The 21,788-nt window shown below is 38.4% G+C and overlaps 1 protein-coding gene across 1 annotated transcript; it reads left to right on the forward strand.

Annotated features, from left to right (window-relative positions):
* The first annotated feature begins 223 nt into the window (after nt 1-223).
* Nucleotides 224-20,218, forward strand: LOC135453414 (inter-alpha-trypsin inhibitor heavy chain H3-like). The gene is made up of 22 exons (XM_064724447.1): nt 224-326; nt 4,242-4,265; nt 5,398-5,564; nt 6,573-6,677; nt 7,102-7,264; nt 7,920-8,030; nt 8,497-8,622; nt 9,032-9,148; nt 9,900-10,068; nt 10,387-10,512; nt 10,755-10,936; nt 11,927-12,112; nt 12,418-12,557; nt 12,955-13,129; nt 15,098-15,158; nt 15,619-15,642; nt 16,522-16,572; nt 16,946-17,059; nt 17,632-17,836; nt 18,914-19,086; nt 19,569-19,680; nt 19,779-20,218. The coding sequence occupies exons 1-22, from the start codon at nt 237-239 to the stop codon at nt 19,906-19,908; spliced, it is 2,751 nt and encodes a 916-aa protein (XP_064580517.1). The 5' UTR covers nt 224-236; the 3' UTR covers nt 19,909-20,218.
* The last annotated feature ends 1,570 nt before the right edge of the window (nt 20,219-21,788 follow it).

The following is a 21,788-nucleotide window of genomic DNA, read 5'->3' on the forward strand; positions in this document are numbered from 1 at the left end:
TTCTGTTTGGAGCTATTACATAGAAGAGACACTGCTTAAATATTCTGTAAATTCTTTAAGAGATTTTCTAACAGTATTCTGTAGATTATACTAATTCAAAATTCAGCGCCTGATTTTTCCCAAATGCCTAATGCTTAATCCCACTTCTGTCATTGGGTTATTTATTAACACTGGGTAAACAAAGCTTTATATATTTATGCATATCATTCCAATTGGAACCTCACTTTTTTTCCAAAATGGAAAAGAATCTATTGCTTTGTATTTTAGTATTGATTCCTACCTTTGCATCCTCAGACTTCTTGCTGACACATGTCAGAAACATCAAGGTAAGTAATCAACCACGTGTGGGTTGTGGGTCTCCCACTCCTCAGAGATTAACTTCTTGCAGTTTATCAGCATTTATCAGAGACTTCATACAATGCTGGCAGCAGGAGCTCTGTCTTCTCTGGTACCCCTGGACACAGGATAAAAGCTGGAACTCAGACTGGTTGATCTCTAATCAGCCTCAGTTTACAATCAGTTCTGAAGTGCCTCTCTCTTTCTTTTTAAAACATCCCTTTCCTCTGTTTTCCCTGTCATCACCACGTAATGGTGACATGTTTTAGTAAAATATTTAAATGTGTAAAGTAATCAGTGCTGCCAGAGAACCGACTTTGGCACCTGTTAAGGAATACCATGAAAAAGATGGCTCTAAGAAGCAGAAAACAGAGCTGTAACATGGCATAAAGATAAATGCCCACAGTCCAAATGACATGGTAGAGTTTTTCTCAAAAGATTTCCATGTTAGCACAACATGAGATACATCTCTCAAAGGAGCCATTCTGGTTTTGACTGGATCTCTGAGTAAGTGCTACCTGATGTTTTGCCTAATTTTCTTTGGTTTTCTTGCTGGCCACTAGCCCTCACTTCCATAAATTATTTCCCTCTCTGTCAGTGGCTGTGCACTCTGGAAAGTTACAGAGGGCAAATCTCTTTAGGGAGCATTCTGAGTTACTAGGTAGAACAGGACAAAACAATTTGTGGTTAATTGCTGTTGATGAGGTTATGATCTTTGCCAAGCCTTTTTCTTTGAAAATCAGGATAGTAACTTGCCTAACTTCTAAAAGTCAACATGAGATCTAATGCTGCAAATTGGAAATGCCATGGATTCCTATTATTTAACCATCATGTAGCCCAGATATAATGTAGCTTTTTCCTTCTGATTACTGTAGTGTCTGGAGTTCTCTATGTGTTTTACAATGTTAAAGCCTTTCTAAATGGAAGACTGCCAAAGCTCTGTGCAATGCTCCATCTATGCATGCAGAGCACTATGGAAAAGCCAGCTGATTCTCCCAGTTTTGTTCTGTACTTTATGCAAATGTGATTTGATTGAAATGGAAGAGATTGCTCTGTAGGGTGAAGGTCTCAGTGCCCATCTGTGTCTTGGCCCCTTTGAGCAAGCAGTATCCAATGCTGAAGCATGGCTGGAATTCTGGCTGTCTGGTGACTTTTAAGCTGTCAAAGCTGCTTTTAGAGCCCCAGCCAGGTAGACACAGTTGGCAGACCCAATTCTGCTGAAAATGGAACAAAAATCCTCATCAGTTCCCTGTTCCTATGAGCTGCATTATGGGCTCTTCTCTGTGGCACCCAATTGGCATCACTTGGGGTCATGGAATCTTCAGTGCTGCTGTAGATTCAGAGATAATTTTCATGCCTTGTTTTCCTATGTAGCATTTAGGGATATTTGCAAATACCTCGTTCTGCACTGTGGATTCCCAGAGGTCACTCCAAGATAACTGTACAGTCTTTGCTGAGTCTTTTAGTCCTGCTGTGGTTTAGTTTCCCAAGCTGTACAATCAGAGCTTCTTTCAGCAAGTACTGTAATCGAGTCCTGTTTTCCTTCTCTGTTTTCCTGGGAGTTCAAATTTCTTTTTTACTTTCCAATTTCCATAGATTCTTTGCACCTCTATTCTTTTCTGCTGCCACAGCAAAACAGTATTAAACAAGAAGTTTGTTGCTGTTGCACAACTGAAAAATATTAAAGTTCTAATAATTGGTGCACCTGGCAAATATGTGAAAATAATACAGAAATACTTTATCAAGTAACAATTACCCAGGGTAGAGGATGTTAATTCTCATTTTAGTCTAGAATTGCATCATCATTTTGATTGGCTTTTTGCCTATATAGCTCAGAATGACCTTGATTTAGTGATGGCTCAAGGTACACTCAAGTGAATCATTAAAAATGAAAAAACTCAGAACAAAATCACAGATTTAGAGTCACGTAATCCCCTCCCCTGCACAAACAGGGTCAGCTAGAGCAGGTAGCTGGGTGATGTCCAGCTGGATTGATTATCTCCACTGGAGATCAGCCCAAGTGCAAAGTGAGTAATGCCTTTCACAGAGAGATTTTTCTGTAGTTTCAATGGAAATTGCAGAGCACCCCTCAAAATATTTACAGAATCAAAACAGAACTACTTCAAAACCACCACTGAAGCTGTGATTCTGATAAAGAATGTGCACAACAGCAATTCTGTAAAACTCAAATGCAGGTACAGTATCTTTCAGTTTGGAAGCAGTAGTCAGAATTGCAGAATTTGTAGCTACACATATTTTTATAGGTTTATATATATATTTTTTTTGTATTTTGTATAAACTGTGTGGTAATTCCACTGTAAGGAAAAGTTTGCACCAAACAAACTGACATTTCACAGAGTTCCAGCTTTTCATTTCCCAAGGTGCATACCTCAGTTTGGGTATTGTAAGGGGAAATGACAAGCTGTAATGACAGTATGGATACAGAAAAAATATTTCCAGTATTAGAAAGGTCAGATTTGAGTTGGTGCACACTCTATACAGGCATTAAAGGAATGCATACATGCTTGTGAAAAGGAGAGATGGACACACAGAAATCATCTGGATGGCAGTAACAGTTTGAAAGATGAACCTAAAGGAATGCACACTGACATTTTTTGCCAGACTCTTACAGCAGAAGAGAAGCTTCCTCCCTCAAACTTTGCATTACCACAGATTTAATATAGTGTTTTGAAAAAAATCCCAAAATAAAGAAAAAATAACCCTCTGTATTTCAGTTTCCAGCTGGGAAAGGTACTGAAAGCCTTAAGTGTACTTGAGATGTGTGTCTGATTTGTTGTGTCCTTACCCCTGCCTTTGATGGAGCAGGTGAACACAATTCCACAAAATGTGACCCCCAGGGCTCTTGGAGCCAGATGAGATAAGGTGTTTGCAGCTGAGCTGATGGGAATTGAGTTTCACAAGCTGTTATTTTAACAGCACTCAGGAAGTTTGTTCAGTGCCTGTCCTCTCTTTCAGAACAGAGTACGAGATACTGTTGTACAGCTTCTGATATTTGCACTACTCTGGGAGCAAATATTTGAAAAAAAACCCTCCACATTTTAACTGCTTGCTTTTTTCCCCTCCATGCAGCTTTTTGTAGTGACAGCCCCTCCTATCTAATCCTGCTGAATTACCTTCCTACCTGGTCATGTTAGGATGAGAGGCTGTTGGGCTGAAATGGGAAAATTTAGGAGCCTGAAAAAAGTGTAAGGCTGCATCTGTATGATAGTTTGGATTTGTGTGCCAGGAAAAAAACTGTGCACAGTGGGTTTTTATGATTTGGTACAATTCTTATTTTTCTTTCAAAGGAAAATAAGTTTGAAAAGAAAATATGTACTGCAGGACTCAGATTTAGGAATTCTCAAGAAAAAGATGTTACTATGAGGACAAGATATTTTGGTTTTACTTGAGGTCACCATACAGCCAACCCTTACCCAAGGAAGACCTATTAAACAGATTTTAGTGTGTTCTTTAGTCTCAATGACATTTAATTATAAATGGCCCTGAGCATTTGAGCCTCCTTTCCTCTCATTCTCCCTCATGTTTCAAAGGTCTATGCGTATTTTCAGCTGGAAGAAGACACTTTTTTGTGTCTCATGAGCAACATAAAGTCAGCAACATTCAAAGTTTAACTTGCCTTTCAAAAACACTGTATTTAGGGTACACAAACATCAAATGAAAACCAAAAGATTCACCAAAGCTGGGAATGCCATAAGCAAAATAACTCCGACCCGCCTCATATCCCTTGCTTGCTTTTCCCTCAAATTTACTTCAGTTTATTAATGAAGATCTTTCTCAAACCTGGACTTTTAATTTGTGACAACTACACAGATGCTAAGAGATTTATTTCTAAATGCAGCTTTCCTACCTAATCATGATTTTTTTCCTTTCTTTTCTCTTTACAGAAGCGAAATGCTGATAATGACTTGGTGAGTAAGGTTTGGTTTTGTCTGGGCTACCAAGATTTTATAGTGACAAGAATATTCTTACTGTGTTCACAAAATGTTTCTGTGAGTCCAGTCTGAGCAAATGGATATTTCTGAGTGTGTGACAAGGAAAACTGCCCAGAGCTGCCTGTTTGGGCAGTAGGACTAACTAGACAGTTGCTTTCCAAGCTCTGATGGAAGCTCCTGGACAAGGAAAGAGAATGAACAAATGATTTTTAATCTCATTGTATTTGAATAAATACCTAAGTTCTTTTGAAGTCACCTCCATATCTCTAACAGACTTTCATTCTATGTTGGTTTTGTTTTTACTTTTATGTTGCAGCTATTGCTAAGGAAGGCAAGAGACCTCATCTCTGGGGCTGATTCCACTTGGCACTTGGATTCCCCTTCAGCAATGCTTAAATGCTTTGATTGTTTGGGGACTTTCTCAATTAATCAGCAGAAATCAGACCCATCATAAAACCTCCAAAGTTCCTTCCAGTGCTGGTTTTGCTGCCAGAAGCAGACCTTGCTGTGGAGTTCCTAATGGGAACATCTGTTGTTCCTATGCTTTCACTTAGTGTCCAGAAACCTTATACCTGAACATTCAAAGAAAATAAATATTGCATTGCCCATTTCCTTGTTTAGAAAAGACTGAGCTCCAGCTGGGAGGAAGCTGAGAATAACATAAAACGGAATTTGGAGGCATTTGAGCTATTTTAAAAGAAGAGGATTACTTACATCCCTGCTCTAGGAGTCATCCACTCCTCTGATAACCACAGTCACTAATACAGTGAGGCAGCAGTAAAGAGCTGTGCTCTTTGAATAACCATAAAAAGTCACTTACTCAGTAGAGAAAAAACCTGTTCCTATAATGGCAGTATTTTTGGTGGTAGTATTTTGTTAAAGTCTATAGTTATGACTTGTGGAATAGCACCATCATGTCAGTGAAATAGATATCCACAGAAACACAGCTGTGCTCCAGTTCTTATATTAGGTCTTTCTTTCTTTTTGCTTCGCAGTGATCAATGTACTGCTGTGGTTTCCTTTTAAAAATATGATCACAACTGATTAATACACACATAAGTGTAACAGCTAGTGCTCTTTTTGTCTTTTTTCATTTCTCAATTTACAGGTTGTCAATGGGATGGAAATCTATAGCATGAAAATTGATAGTAAAGTGACTTCCCGCTTTGCACACAATGTCATCACCAGCCGAGCTGTCAATCGTGGAAATGTGTCCAAAGAAGTTTTCTTTGATGTTGATCTCCCTAAGACAGCCTTCATTACCAACTTCAGCATGTGTGTAATCTTTACAATATTGTTAAAGAAGACTAAAAATCTGTGCTAATTCAACTGGGAGAAATAGAACCCGAGTGTTCATTTTTACTTTGCCATTTGAATAGATTTCTAAATACCTCCTGGGTAATTTTCTGGTACTATTAACTTAACATGCAAGATATGTGGAGAAAGGCAAACATTGGTACATCTGTAGAAAAGATGACTAATTTTCAATTATTTCTATTCATCATTATGAATAGAAGGGAACCTTAGGGAATGTGGGACCTTTCCTGCAGATTCATCCACCTTTTCAGAAATGCCTCTTACTTACTGTGGTATTATCAAACCAGGAAAGTTCCATTACTTCATTTCCCTGATGGCATTATAGCTTAATTTATCTCTTCATTTAAAAATCATATTTGAATGAAAGGCAGAAAGTAGAATTATTCTTTTACATTTGTACCTTTAGTTGCAATCATGTGCAGTTCTCCACCATGATGAGGCTTGATTCAGTTAAGCACATCCATCTCTGCTGATCACACCGTGCCTGCTTTATCTCCAGTGAAGAGGAGCACTAGCTTTAGGACACAAACACTCATAATGCATCTTAGAACTTCTTTGGTAGAATGAGGTGATGAGAAATGGCTGCTTAGTCCTCTAAGGAGCTCAAGGATGAAATGCTCCTCTGTAGATGATGACATCTGGACAGGTGAGTCACATCCAGAGAGTTGGTTTGCCATGAGATGAGATGAGACGGTGAAGCTGCTGAAGTGCAGGAATATGGCAGGTGTAAGTTGTGTTGCTGCAGCCCAGTTTTGATCTAATTCAAAGTAAAAATTGGTTTAGATTCTTTTGTGACACTGAGCACAGAGCTCTTCATTCCAGCTGAATTCTCTCAGGAGCCTGGCTTCAGTGAAAGGGCCCAAATCTTGACAATAGCAGGTCTCTGAAAGGTTATTTGCAAACAAATCAATAAAGGGAGAATTCCTGTCACAATCTTCCACTGAACTAGGACTTCTTCATCTGCAGGACAATTGATGGTGTCACCTATCCTGGAACTATAAAGGAAAAAGAAGCTGCAAAAAAGCAATATGAGAAGGCTGTTTCGAGAGGACAGACTGCTGGTCTTGTCAAGTAAGGATCATGTCCTGTGGCTTCCACACCATCACTCCATAGCAGACTGTGAGATTGGAAATGCTGGGTTCTGGCACTTTGCTGACATTAAGGGACAAAAGAACAATCATTAAGTTATAGTTACAGTAGCACAAATTGTAGAAAGGAAATACAGCCTCTGACTGCACAAGCACTGTCTGCAACTATGGAAAGGCTGTTCCTGCAACTTTCACTGGCTTTGTGGGGCCAATTCCTGGGATTAAGCTCAGTGGGAAACTTGAATAAATTCTACAGGTTGAGTATAATTTTGAGTATTGATTGATGATTTTTAGCAGTATATAAAAAAATCCCATCTTTGTTTTACTTCTTTTTGAAAATCATATGCCACCAACAATAAATACCATGAAAGAGGATAAAGATCTTTTTCCTACCCACTTAAATACAGAGCTTCAGGAAGAAAAACAGAAAAATTCACTGTCTCAGTCAACATTAAAGCAGCCAGTAAAGTCACTTTTGAGCTCACATACGAGGAACTGCTGAAGCGACAGTTTGGAAAATATGAAATGTTCATCAAAGTGAAACCAAAGCAGCTTGTCAAAGATTTTGAGGTAAATGGCAAACTGATCAAATTTGACTTTAATTTAAGAATTGATGGAATTCTGCATATCTGTTAAAAGTGGAGTACCATGGTCATTCCCATTGGTTCACAGGTGAGCTAAAGGCCATGATAACATTTCTGATAACTCATTTCCATGAGTCCCATGGGGACCACTTTAATGCAGGCTTTTACTTGTAAACCTGACAAATTTGCTCATCTACTGGGCACTCCAAAAGAAATCCTGAATGAAAAACTGAAAAAGCTATTGCAAAGCCTTGGAGTAATTGTATATACCCTTACAGCATAAACTCCAGCTTTCTCACTCCACTGTGAAACAACATCATCTTTAAATTCTGGGATACTGCAGCTTTTTGTGTCCATCTGCCTTGATAGGATGCTACTATCTAGCTTTCCAACAAGTCATATTTCTATTAAAGTTTACTTATTTCTAGCTTTGTTTTTAACTTCTGTGTTTGAAAGGGTCTCTGGCTGAAGATGTGTCCACCACACAAGTGTAGATTTGGACTGCTATTATGTATTACAAAAGTAAATTTCTTTATCTTTATGAAAATCCCTCTTTCACATCTGTAGTTACTGATCCTCCTGTAAATGGTTGATGTATTGTGGTTTAATTAATGACAGTAAATTTTTAATTAATATTTCAGATTGAAGTAGATATCTTTGAGCCACAGGGTATCACTGAGCTGGAAGCAGAAGGAACATTCATCACCAATGAGCTACAAAATACCATTAAAAAATCTTTTTCAGGAAAAAAGGTAAATTGATTACTGCATTCCATGATTTACTTATTATGGTTATAATTCCGAAATAATAATTTCAATGCTAGCAATGGCAGCAAGAGGAAACCTGAATACCAGTAAGATTATCTCTTATAGAAAAACTGAATTACTAACAAGTAGTTTTCCCTTATATGGGGGTAGTAGAATTACTAAAACACGCAACAGCTTTATCAGAGGTGTTGGTCAGAGTGAAGAGCTGAGCCAAGGCAGGTGGGGAAGTAATCATATGGAGAAGCCCCTGGATAGCAGCCTTCATGTGTCAGTTACCACCAATAAATTTCTAAGTACATATGGATTTGTACCATCTAGTAGCTAACTCAATAAAACAGGTTATTCCTCTGTCTGTGAAAATAAATATACCAGATTTAAAAAAATGCAGATGTGTTCTGTAGGAGATTTTCAGCTATTAAGGGTCAGATCTAAGGAAGGCTTTTCTTTTCAGGGCCATATCTCTTTCAAGCCAACCCTCGACCAGCAGCGAAAGTGTCCAAGTTGCTCAGAGTCTGTCTTGGATGGGGATTTCACTGTAAGATATGATGTGAAGAGAACAACTCCAGATAATTTGCAGGTAAGTCTAACAACTTGAAATTCTGAACTGTTGAACAGTTGAACTTGCACAGTAAAGGTCAGGGAGCAGCAAGGGCCAGCTGTTTCCTAAGGCAGCTGAGTGGGAGCGCTCAGTGGGCTCTTCAGGGGGGATCCAAAACAGTGGAGCCCATGGATAGGAACAGATACAGGTGTGACACAGCTGGAGACAGGACACTGTAGCTGCTCTCACACTGTAGCTCAGTGTCTAAAGGCCCAGTCTTGCACCTAAATGACACCCCTGGGCCCATGGATAGAGGTGAGACTGATCAAGGCCATTAAAACTTTTTAGGCTGCTCAGAGGCTAGACATTAAATGAGAGTAATATCTCCTTTATCTGTTTTACCTTTATAATGTACCAAACTTTTTGCTGGTGGTGTTTTCTTTTTCAGATTGTCAATGGCTATTTTGTACACTTCTTTGCACCAACAAATCTTCCAAAGCTGTCCAAGAATATTATTTTTGTATTGGATACTAGTGGCTCAATGTCTGGAAGAGAAATAGAACAAGTGAGTTATTACATTACTATGGAGTTCCAGTGAAAGAGCTGGAACAAGGTGCTGGGAGGGAGATGGTGCTGGAAGGGACATGATGCCTTGGAGTGCACATGTGCTGCTCAAGCTGTTACAAAGTGGCTCCATGGTGTGACCTCTCTAATGCCCAGTGCCAGATGTACTGGTTGCAGTGTTGCTGTAGAACAAAAATCTATACATTAAGCCTTTATTTACTTATAAATGTCATTAGTTCAAAACTCTAAATATCAGCATTTCCAGAGAGTGCTGTCATGTGCTTGACAGTTCCAAAATAAGCTGTGCATACAGATTATGTGCATTTTCTCTGTTCACTCTGTATCTGGGAAGCAGTAGCTCTTTTCAGAGTTATGACTGAGCTAATGTTTGGAATTTTCAGGTTTTGGTGCTGCATCAAAATATCCAGGGATGCTTGTTTATGAGCTTCTCCATTAACCTAGCTACCCATTTGCCATGCCAGCTTATCTCAGTGTAATCAACCAACTATGACGGGAAAACGGATTTTCATCTCAGCTGCAAAGATTTACCAGATGTTATTGCTGCTGACTTCCCTAGAGTTACTCTGAAATTGACACAGGGACTGGCAAGAACAGAACAAGCTCAGAATTTCTGCAATATATACTGTGTAGGAGTAAAAAATAGCCCAATGCTGAGAGATTAATGATGTCAAACCTGTAAGCACATATCTCTTGAATTTTGAATCATGTATTTAAATCTCTTTGCCTTACAGACAAAAGAAGCACTGCTAAAAATCCTAGATGACATTAAAGAAGATGACTTCTTCAATATCATATTATTTGATAGTGAAATATCTACCTGGAAAGAAACATTAATCAAGGCCAGTCCTGAGAATTTGGATGAAGCGAGGAAGTTTGTTCGGCAAATTTCTGCTCAAGGCTGTAAGTATTTGACAGGCCTTGCCAGTAGGTCATTGTGTAAGTTAATTTATTGATTGATTCTGAACACAATGCTACAGTTTGTTGGTGTTTCAGATTGCTGATGAGGCACTCCTGAAGTTCAGTTTTACTCAGAAAATGACATCTATTTCTCTTTATGTTTCTGAAGTTCAGATACTTTTCTATCTAGACTTGCCCCTGCTTGTAAATCCAAATCTTTCATTTTCTGTAATGAAATGAAATCTCTTCAGACCCCAATGGAAAATGAACCTTTACTTTGACAGCCTTTGCTAAACCTGAATTTCTTTGTCTACCTCATAGTGACAAATTTACATGGTGGTTTGATGAGAGGAATTGATATTCTGAATGCTGCTCATGAAGAAAACCTTGTGCCCAAGAGAAGCGCTTCTATAATTATCATGTTAACAGATGGTCAGCCAAATGTAGGTAAGTTTGTGTTGGATGGAATAATAAAGATAGTTCATTAACTAACAAAAGATGCTAGTTAAAAATGACCTTCATCTTTGACTTCTGGGTATTTTCATGATTTGAACACTAACAGAATCATAGTACTAAATCAAGCTTTTGGTAATGTCTCCTAAGAAATCTGAACATGCCAAGTCACATTTGATTTTGTGATCATTTTATCTATTTTGAAAACAACTCAAACATGTCCTGGTTTGATGCAGGTGTATCCAATACTCAGGAGATTGAGAAATCAGTGAAGAAGGCCATTGATGGCAGATACACCTTATACAACCTTGGCTTTGGCAGTGGTGTTGACTATGGCTTCTTGGAGAGGATGGCACTGGAGAATAAAGGGTTGGCCCGTCGGATTTACCCTGACTCTGATGCAGCTTTGCAGCTTCAGGTGAAGTAATTACCATGTACATGAGTTCAGAGGTACATTAGGTCAGATAACTATTCATGTTCTTATTTTCAAATAATCAAAATCCCAGTGTGTAATCTGACACTGAGATGCTCCAGAGTCTGCTGTGATCAGAGTATTAAAATCATAGAATAGTTTGATGTGGAAGGGACCTTTAGCTGCATTTAATTTTCCCTTTCCCTTATATAAGCAGGAAGTGCAGGGACAGTAAAAGGGACATGCAGTGGGGTATGGCAGGGAGTTTCAAACTTGGCATAGGGTGACACAACTCACAGTTCTGAAGGACACTCTGGTGGAATTGCTGCAGTCATTGCATCTCCTGCACCTCACAGATCATGTGGGTAATGTCCTGTCAAGGGGCAAAAAGAGTAACAAACCATAAAGCTCTAGATATTCTTTCTTAAGAAACTCACTGCAAGCAGGTGTATCTTACTTCACTCCTGAGGCATTTTAGAGTTGTATAAGACATGAAAACTGGTATAGGCCATACAGGGTAGTCTTTTTTTACTTCTCACATTCCAGTAGCTGCCATTCAAAGAATTCATCAAAGAATTAGATATTAGATTTCATTGCAAGCTCTGATAAAATCAAATGCCCAATCTCCTTTGATTATGTTGCCATGTCAGTCTCTGCAGAGAAGAGGTGTAGAAAATTATCTCTATCAAATAACAGGAGGCTTGGTATCCCTCTTGATTTATATTGATGGAACTCATCATCCACAGCACATTGTTCTCAAATATTCTTCCTTTCTCTTAGCAAGACTGAAGAGTTTGTATGTCCTTTCTCTTTTCAATTTTTTGTAGATTTCTAGGCTTTACACTCTGAGATTTAACTAAATGTCTAAATATTTCTTATAAAAACCCTTTTAGTTTTCATTCCTGGAATAGCAGGACGTTTCTGGTTACAGATCTACCCATGAACTAAAGAAACAATGATAGTTAAATGTTTTCTTTTTTTCTTTCAATCCTACAGGGGTTTTATGATGAGGTGTCAAATCCCATGCTCATAGATGTGGAGTTAAACTACCCAGAAAATGAAATATCAGACCTAACTACTAACAGCTTCAAGCATTTCTATGATGGGTCTGAGATTGTGGTGGCTGGGCGCTTTGTAGACAGCAACCAAAACCATTTGTCTGTGGATGTAAGAGGTGAAGGTGTAAGTATGGATTTCTTTGATTTATGTAAGCTACACAAAATCTCTGAATGCTGCTTTTGCCTCCTTTTTGATGAACAAAAATGCCATGTGAATGTGGAATACTGGGTTGTGTTCTGTAGTGTACATCTCTAAAATTCCCAGAAACAATGGAACAAAATTCCTCATACAACACTGGCAATTTTCTGGTGTAGAACCAGACCGGTTTTCAATTTCATAAGATTTTCAGGTGTGAAGGTCTTAGTTTTTGGGAAGTCCTGTCAGTCCCTGGCTACTTGTGATGCAGAGAACATTCTTACTCCCCACAGGCTCAGGATGCCCTGTCGTACACTACACAGCAAGGAGCTGAGCAGACAGCTCAGGCTTTCCAAGAACAGCAATACATATTTGGAGAGTACATTGAAAGGCTCTGGGCTTATCTTACCATTGAACAACTCTTGGAAAAACGGTAATTATAGCTGGAATTATACCTTGGCTCTGAACCCCTCACAGCCTCTGAGTCCTGCAGTTTCTAGGATGTGAAGCTGACATTCACATCCCACTGAGCTGCCAATGGAAAATCGTGAAAATCAGTGAGGGAAATCCACCACGCTATTCTCCTCCCTAGCCTCAGAATTCATGTTTCAGGTTGCAAAGGAAACAATTTTAAATTATTGTAAGTATAAAGCACAGTTTTGCCTTTCTCTTGGACAGCCAGTAGAATCAGAAGTGCTCTTAAGCTGTAACAGTTATATCTTATTGATAAATTGCCTGCAGAGAAATTACTTTACTTTAAAATATGTAATCTGACATGTGGTGAGTGATTCAGTAATCACTGATGCTGGGAGTCTCTTTCTGTATTTCAGCATTACAGCCACAGGAGAAGAAAAGGAAAACCTTACAGCTCAAGCCCTGGCTCTCTCACTAATGTACAAGTTTGTAACACCACTGACATCCATGGTGGTAACAAAACCAGAAGAAGATGAAAATGAAGAGGGGATTGCTGATAAACCCACTGAAGGTATAGACATCTTCATAATTGTACTGTATTTGAGAAGCTAAGAGTTCCTTTGATGTTGCCCTAAAGAAAGGCTTTCATGTGGGCACAGTTTTAAATATGTATCTGCAAAATCTACTTTCCAAGCCAGGCATGTGTGTGATTTATGCAAAATTACTTCTCACTGTAAAGCTCATTTCCATCAAACTATCCTTCATTACTAAATCATATGGGCAAAGCACTATAAATTTAAAATAAATGTATTTTAAACTAAATAGAAAAACTATTACAGAAAAAGACCCTGAAAACAAGAAGCATTTCTAATCTAATAATCCAGCTATATTCAGATGACTTACCATCACTTTCTCCTTTATTTTTCTACATACTTCAGCCTAGGGATAGATGTAACCTCTTTCCACATGAAAAGGGAAAATTTGCATGAGCTCTTCCTCAGGCAGGATATATCAGGCTGTAAAAAGATTGAGATTACTTATGTAAAACACAATAGTCATATATATATTGCAGAAAGAGAAGGAATTATATTGAAAACACAATCTGTCTTCAACTCCTCTGATACTTTAGCTAATTATGAACTCCTTGCTCAGTGAAATATTCTTTTTTCCTATAGTTCAGCCTCTCTGTTTAACTCCTGTGTATCAAATACACTGTTCCTCCTTCTCTTTGGCCAAGGAAAGCAGTGCTCTGTGCTCAGTGTGCCTCCCAGCCATCCTAACCTCATCTCCTTGTGTTGTTTGAGCCACCCTCATACCACAGATCTGACAGAGGCTTTCCAGTATCTTCTATCAGAATCCTTTATTTTTTCTCCAATTTTTGTTTAGAGCCCCTGAAAGTTCCTTGGAAGCTCTGTGTGGGCTCTTTGCTGCCTTCTAGATGAAAAAATTTCTCATCTCCTGATTTTGGCATAGGAACTTAAGGCATTTTAGCATAACAGATACTGGAGATTGGTGAGGTTTTTTCTGCAGCAGTAAGTCCTGAAACCAGTGAATTGCTAAGTGCCCTTCAATTCTGAATCATTCTTCAGGCACTCTGCTGATGAATTTTTGCATTATTTTTCATGACTCCTATAATGGAATACTGACATAAAACCCCTTCATAATTAATTTAACATTCAAGTCACTACACAACATAATGACTTTAAAGTTTGCAGCTGGTCTCCATAACATGGAAACCCCCAAACATGTGACAGAAATGACATCCACTCAGTCATCCTAAGTTCTTTGCTTTCCCTTTCCAGGTATTTGTAGTATAAAAGCTCTTTTCTGAACCTCTTTCAAAGGAAATCCTCTCTGTATATAGATAGTGTAGAGCAGTAATAGGAGAAAATACTCAAAGTTCTGACCCTGTGTAAGGAAAAAACCCAATTTTACTCACCCTGAAGTCTCAATTCACAAATCAGTGTACTGAATCATCCAGTCAGTATTAACAGAATCATCCAAATGCCTGGAAAACCACAAAATAATAAAACCAGTAAGGAACATTTTGCAATATAGGTATGGCACAACAGTAAAACAGTTCCAAATAGAGCTCTTGTCCCATACATAATAAATTGCAGTTCTACTGCCCCGCATAAAAGCTTTTTACTTTCAGTACATTTCTGTTTGATCTACAAATACTGAGTTTTATCACTGGGAAAATGGCATTTAAAAATACTAAAGATAGCTGGTTGAGTTTTCAAACAGTTAATTTTTTTACAATGTTTTATTAGGGTCATAATCCTTCCTGTTTAATTGAATAACTGAAACTGTGAATTTCTCTTTTTCTTCCTTTTACATCTTACCTGCCCATGGTAACAGCTGAAGGTATGTGAATTTTTCTTAAATTTACTTAATGTTTTTAATAGAAATGAATTTTCTACATTACTTATTTGATCTAGGATGCAATATTTTCATAAAGTTCAGGAGGAATGAATCAAGATCATGTTATGAATAGATATACAAGTTTTCAGATGTAAGTAGTGGTTTCAGTTCAGTTCCTGTCTCTGGTGATTGCAGCATCCCATCACCCAGAATTCAGGCCCAGCTGCTCTCCAGGGCTGCCCCCAGGGCCTCCCAGGTACCTGTGTGTAGCAATCTCATACAAAGATACCTTCATCCATGCCATGATTGCCACTTCTAAAGCACAGAGACATCCTGACAGAATTTCAGATGTAAAAAGAGCAGAAGAATAGAAAAATGTGGAACCAGGCAGGCAATTCTTCCTTCCCCTAAGTGCAGTTTAGAAGGTGGCACAGAGGTGTCAGAGAACAGCAGGCTGTCCCAGTCCCAGAGAGAGCAAACCCCAGGCTCTTGGAGATGTTACATTTGTGCTGGGAAGCAGGGTGTGCTTTCAGCCCCTTCAACACTGTTGCTTTGTAGCACTGTTAAATAAATAATTTTTATTTTGTAATATTTAGAAATTTATACATAATTACAAGATTTTTGGGTTGGTTTTGGAAGGAGGAAGGAATGAAGTCGGTGAGATTGGGTTTTGTTCTTTGTAGCCTCTAAAATAACATTTTGTTTCATTCAAACAGGGATGTTCACAGGTCCTTTGACGGGTAAGTAATTTAATTTACTTTTCTGAATGGAGCAGGATCTGCCAACTGAAATTACCACAGGCAGAGATGCTTTTTCTGGCAGTTGAACTGGACTTTGACAAATACTACCAAATTCTGCTCACTACTGAAAAAACACTTAAAGATTGAACAATAGGAGGTGACAGAGCTTCAGCTAAATAGTTTATAGGGAGTAAATACCTGTTCATAAACCATCATTTTTTCCTGAAAGCTGTTTCCCAAGAACAGAGGATGGACTTCACTTTGCATTTCCTTTGGAATTATATAAATCCAGGGACTCTGATGTCAGCATCTCTGGCTAAATTAATGTGTTCAGTCATTTGTACAAAAAGCATCTGTTTTATTCAAGAGACAGCAACTGATCCACCAAATTGCTGGCTGGGCAATCCTGGAAATGGGAGAGTTAGAACTATGGTTTTACTATGGATATTAGTGCCAATCTCTCTCTAGTTTTTTCAAGTTTTCACTGAAAAGACTTAAATTCATTCTGGAAAAAAAATAAAACAAACAAACAAAACCAACTCAAATGTCAAAAAGTCAGAAGTTTTCAATGGATGATGTTGCATTTCCTTGCTGACAGTTTAATCCTCAAGTCTGAAATATTTGTATCCTACAGATAGATTGCTTGGGCTATATGGAAACCCTCAGAGCAATTCAGACTACAAGTGAAATCTGTGTCTATCCTGAAGGTTTTTTTGATTCAAAAGCAGAACACAAATTGTCATTCCATGGATTACATGCTTTAAGAACTAGGATACAATTACTGATTTACCTAGCATATTAACTCCCTGACATCTTCATAGGCCATGCAATTTTCCATTTTGGTGGGAGTTTTTCTCACAGCTTTCTTTCCTTCTGCAGCTTTACCAGTCCATCACACATATGCATCACCACCCACATGGTATACCAGCGGTGAGTAGTTGGGGTAGTGTCTGTCTAGGAGAACAGAAGAGGGTATTTAAGGCTAAATTACACAATTCTTATGAATATTTTCAATATTTCCCTTCCATAACAGCAGCCATTTTTTAAATTTTTAAGGGGCAAGTATTTTAATTTACTGTTTAAACATCTCTTAGTGTCTTCTAAAGATCAAGTAATTGAAATTATGTGTGGTCATTTTCTCAGTCCTCCTTCCCATCAGTAATTTTTGTGTTGATAACTGCCTGTTTACTGTTAAATAATTTATATTTAGTTATTAAATTTAAATATTAAGCAACATTAAAGGCTCATGTGCAACTTTGACTCTGTGTATCACTATACAGACACCTGTGATTTGCCTTTACAGTTGATGGAGATCCACACTTCATTATATCAGTGCCACAAAAAAAAGATGCCATTTGTTTCAATATCAATGAAAACCCTGGCATGATCTTAAATTTAATAAATGACCCAGTTACAGGTGAGTTTTTAACTTTTTTTTCTTTTAATACAGGATACTTCTAACAAAATGTGTTTAAAGGCTATTTCTCTCTCTATAATGCATAAGCTTTTTTTCCCAGCAAAGCTAGCAGGAGGTCCTGTAGCTATGATAGCTTACCATTACCATGACTGTTTTCACTTCTTGTAGCAAAATGAACTTTTAAACTCACTTTAAAAACCAGTGCAAGTGTTGAGAGTAGTAATTTGTCTCAGTGAGTTGCAGTAGAAGCAATAAAATAATCCTTAGGTCACCAGTTTGTGGAATACCTGGGAAAGAGAGACTGATGTCACTCAGACTCTGTACCCATCACAAACCCTCTGTGCTTAGGGGAAAATTGAACTTTTCTCAACAAAATGATTGTTGGCTTTGTGGAAATTCACAGAACAACCCACAGAACATTATTTTGCTTTGGTACAAATATTCACAAGTAATTCTGATCTATTTTTCAACTCGTATTTAATTTCTTAAGTTGATAAATTTTCAAGACACTCCTTGACAGCAGTTGATCAGGTCCTGTCTATAAAACAATATTTGTTTTATTTCTATATTAGGCATCACAGTCAATGGAGAACTTATTGGTGATAAGAGAGTAAATAGTAATGCAAAGATCCAAAACTCATATTTTGGAAAACTTGGTATTGCAAATAAGCACCTGGATGTAAAGCTGACAGTAACTCCTGAGAGGATCACAATTGAGAATGGTGATGAAAAAACAGGTTTCACCTGGCTGGACTCAGTCACCTTGCAACAAGCAGGGTAAGACTTAAAGAAAGGGTATCAGGCTCTTGTACTACTTTCTACTCTACTTGAAATATTTTTAGATGTTGATCAACAATAAACTTCCAAGATTTGTGCGGGAATCTACAAAAGCAATTGATTCAAGCCTTGCTGAATTCTGCTCTCTACTTTGTTGTGTAATTGCTGAATTATTCACAAATTTCTCTGCTTGAAATAAGTAAATGAAGACTTTTCCCTGATCTTCTATTGCTCTGACTAAGGTGAAACTAGATTTGGTATTGTGCTTTGTACAGCAGCATCTTGCAAATACTTAAAGAGTAATTTCAGACATAGTGTGTAATCTTTCAAAGGCATAATAGTGTTCCAAAAGCAAACCTCCATTTTAAAAATTGAACTTGTGGCAGTTACAGAATTGGTATATTTTTTCTTGTCAGCAGGTATATTTCTCGTGGGATCTATTACAGAATCATTTATACCTGTGCAAAAGGTTTATAGAAGGAACAGGCAACATTTTCTCTTCCTCCTCCTTTACATTTCACTATGTAGAATAAAATCCCTGCCTTCTCAAGGCCCAGCAGTGCAGCAGAAAGAGCAAGCTCTCATTCCTACACATGATTTTTTAATTGTGATAAACATATGGATGATATTACTGACACAATCAGAAGCAAATCTTCCCAGCACTAAAACAGGCAACTGGGAGTTGATTTCTCTGAAAGACTAAAGGAAAAAGTGTCATGTAGCATTCAGGCAAAGAACTGATGGTTTAATAATAGAATTTCTATCATTGAGCATCAGGTGCTGTATCTGCATATCACCAACCTATCTGTAACCAATTACACTGTTAAAGGACAGGTTTTGCTAAAAACATCTTACTGAAAAGTTAAAGGCCAGGTAGCCTTTTCCAGTGTCATTTAATATGATTCTGTGACTGTCTGTGAACACACAGAGAGAGACTGTGAACTAGGCAGCAAACCCTCTCTCTTAAAAAGCCCTGAGCAGTTTATAAAGCTACATTTATTTTTTTCTTCTCACATTTCTTTCTGTTGCTGTTAACTCTGGTAATGTTCTAAATCATGTTTTTCTTTTTTTCCTCAGTTTAACTTTGATAATTAACAGGAAAAAAAATCTGGTGCTCTCAATGGGCAGTGGTGTCTCATTTGTTGTTGTTTTGCACCAAGTGTGGAAGAAACATCCCCTCCACCAAGATTTCCTGGGACTGTATACATTGAAAAGTGATAAACTGTCTGAACAGACCCATGGATTATTAGGTATGACTTTGTTTAGTGTTTCCCTGCTGGTCTCTCCTTATGAGGCTACATCATTTATAGATAGAATATTGTACTTGTGCTGAGAATAACCACACTCAGAAAGTTAAGAAATCAACTCATGGATTATTTGATTATGTAAAAGCTGAAGACTTGGAAAATATGTAATAAATTCAACAGAATAGACAACACACCAGGTGATGATGTCTTGAAGGATATCTAGAAAAGACTGTAATTGTTCTATGCAATCAGAAACTGGAGCTGACATGCAGATGATGCTGATACAATTCTGTGTTATAAACAGGAAATAATACCAATAATACCTCAGGCATATGTTCAGCCTTACCTGAAACTTGGTGTTTGCTTATCCAATCCAATCTCTGAAGGGATATGAAGCCAGCACAGGAATGTAGAAATTCTGGGATTTCTGTTTGGTTTGCTTCTGTTTTAATGTCTGAAAGGGTAATTTTAGCTTCTCTTTTTAGGACAGTTTTTCCGGCCCGTTGACTTCACCATACTTGAAATTCATCCTGGCTCTGATCCCAAGAAACCAGATGCCACAATGATTGTTAAAAACAATGAACTGACAGTAACAAGGTACAAAATAATGAAATCCTTAGGTAAGATTTAGGCAAGATTGCTTGTCCAGGTGCAGTTCCTACCTCAGTACTCCATGGCTGTGTTTTCCCTTTCAGGGGCTGGCAGAAGGATTACAGAAGAGATCCTGTACACGGGGTTGATGTTCCCTGCTGGTTTGTCCATGACAATGGAGCTGGGCTGATAGATGGTGTTCACACAGATTATATTGTTTCCAGTCTCTTCTAAGCAACTTCCTCCAAATGCACAGGCAGACAATATTTGTCTGAAAGAACAGTATTTTCAATGTATAAGGTCGATTCAAAGCATATAAGCATACATGTTTAGCAAGGACAAGGTATGATGGATTTTCATAAAGAGTTTTAGTGTGCATTTGATCCAATCTGAAGGGCAAGATCCCTCATCCTCTGAAGTGAACTCTTTATTAGGTTTAAAATTCTGACTTAAAATGGTACTTTGTTACATAACAGAAACCCTCTACCCAATTTTTAATCAATATTTGAGTGTCAGGAGTGATTAAATAAAAGTATCAATACTCAGTGTCTGGCTCTGTTTTTCTGACAGCTCAATGTTCTCATGCCAGTTTCACAAAGCCCAGAGTGCCAGATGCATTTTGAAATTGAGTACAAGAGGACATCTGACAGCCCAGCCCAGATTTTGGGATAATCCCATGGTATTTGGAACCACCTGAGCTCTTGACTGTGCAGAGCTGAGGGCTGCTGCCAGCACAGGAACTGACTGTTGGCATCCAGGAATTCTGTATTTTAGCATTTTAATTTGAACCTCTCTTTGGAATGTCTGAATCTTTATAAATTAATGAAACACCAAGGTTGCAAGCAGCACTCACATTTGAATAATGATAGTTCTTTTGGTCTGTATCTTTCTTGAGGAAGACCCTTCTTTCTGTTCCCATAAAAGAATTAATGGACACATTCAGGGCAAGTGCCCCATTTATTTATATATTCATTTTTTACTGCAAGAAATTGCCAGCTCTTACTTCTAAAGCAAAACACCCACCCAACCAAAAACATGTACTATCCCTCCCATATTTCTTATTTACTTCAAGATTTATTTTAATCAAATCAAAATTTGATTAATTTTGATTAATCAAATCAAATTTTCTGCGGAAAAGCAGAACATTCCCCAACAGTAGTAGGACAAGGAAAGTCATTGTGTGGAAAACTAGAGTGCAGAACACAGAGAAAAGAGGAGTGTGGGGGGAGAAACAGGTGATAGAAGATATGGTAACAGCAAATGTAGCTAAAGGTAATGGAAGGCAGAGAGAAGCAGCAGACAGATGCTCACAGTTAGATAAAACATTTACTCCTCCTGCTGATGGCTGCTGGTTAAAAAGAGAACTGTGGGGCCATATCCTGTGAGATATGCATAGGTCTGTTACATATACACTGACACTATTTTGTATTGGAATTAGAAATTACAAAATGCCAAATATTCAGTACTGCATCTACCTTCAGCTTCTGAGCAAGGAAAGGGAATATAGGAAATCAGAAACCCACCAGAACTCACCTTGGGGCTTGGAAAGCACAGGAGGAGAGTGACTAAACAACATATTAAGACACAATTCAAGTGAAGAGTGGAATGGAAAGCACAGTGCAGAGAGCAAGCAGCACTACATGGATATGGCAGCTGCAGCAGCCAGGCACACCAGCAACTTTGGGCTGCTGCAGAAAGCACAGAAACCTCTGTCAGCACAACTTGTCTATTCAAAGTCAGATAAAATCTTGGAACAATGTGAGGAGTTTCTATTGTACCTTAATAAATTCCCTGGCCCAGAGCTTCTTTGCAGCAAGGAGAAGTGCATTAGCAGGGCAGCAGCTGCCTGTGACAGCTCAGCACTGCAGTGTGAGTGCAGCTCCCAAGCATGGCCTGGGCCTGACTGAGCCTCACACAAAGCAGAGGGTGCCAGGTGAGATCTGCCCCAGCCTTGAGCCCCTGCTGCCTGCTCAGGGCTGCTTGTACCCCTGCTGCTGGCACAGACACCCCACAACTGAAAGCAGGGAATATTTCTTTTACAGCAACTCTGCTGATATAACCCCGGACCAACAGCTTGTGATTCAAACCCCAAGTTCATCTATAATGGAATCAGA

This window comes from Zonotrichia leucophrys, chromosome 12, assembly GCF_028769735.1.
Source record: "Zonotrichia leucophrys gambelii isolate GWCS_2022_RI chromosome 12, RI_Zleu_2.0, whole genome shotgun sequence".
NCBI lineage: Eukaryota > Metazoa > Chordata > Aves > Passeriformes > Passerellidae > Zonotrichia > Zonotrichia leucophrys.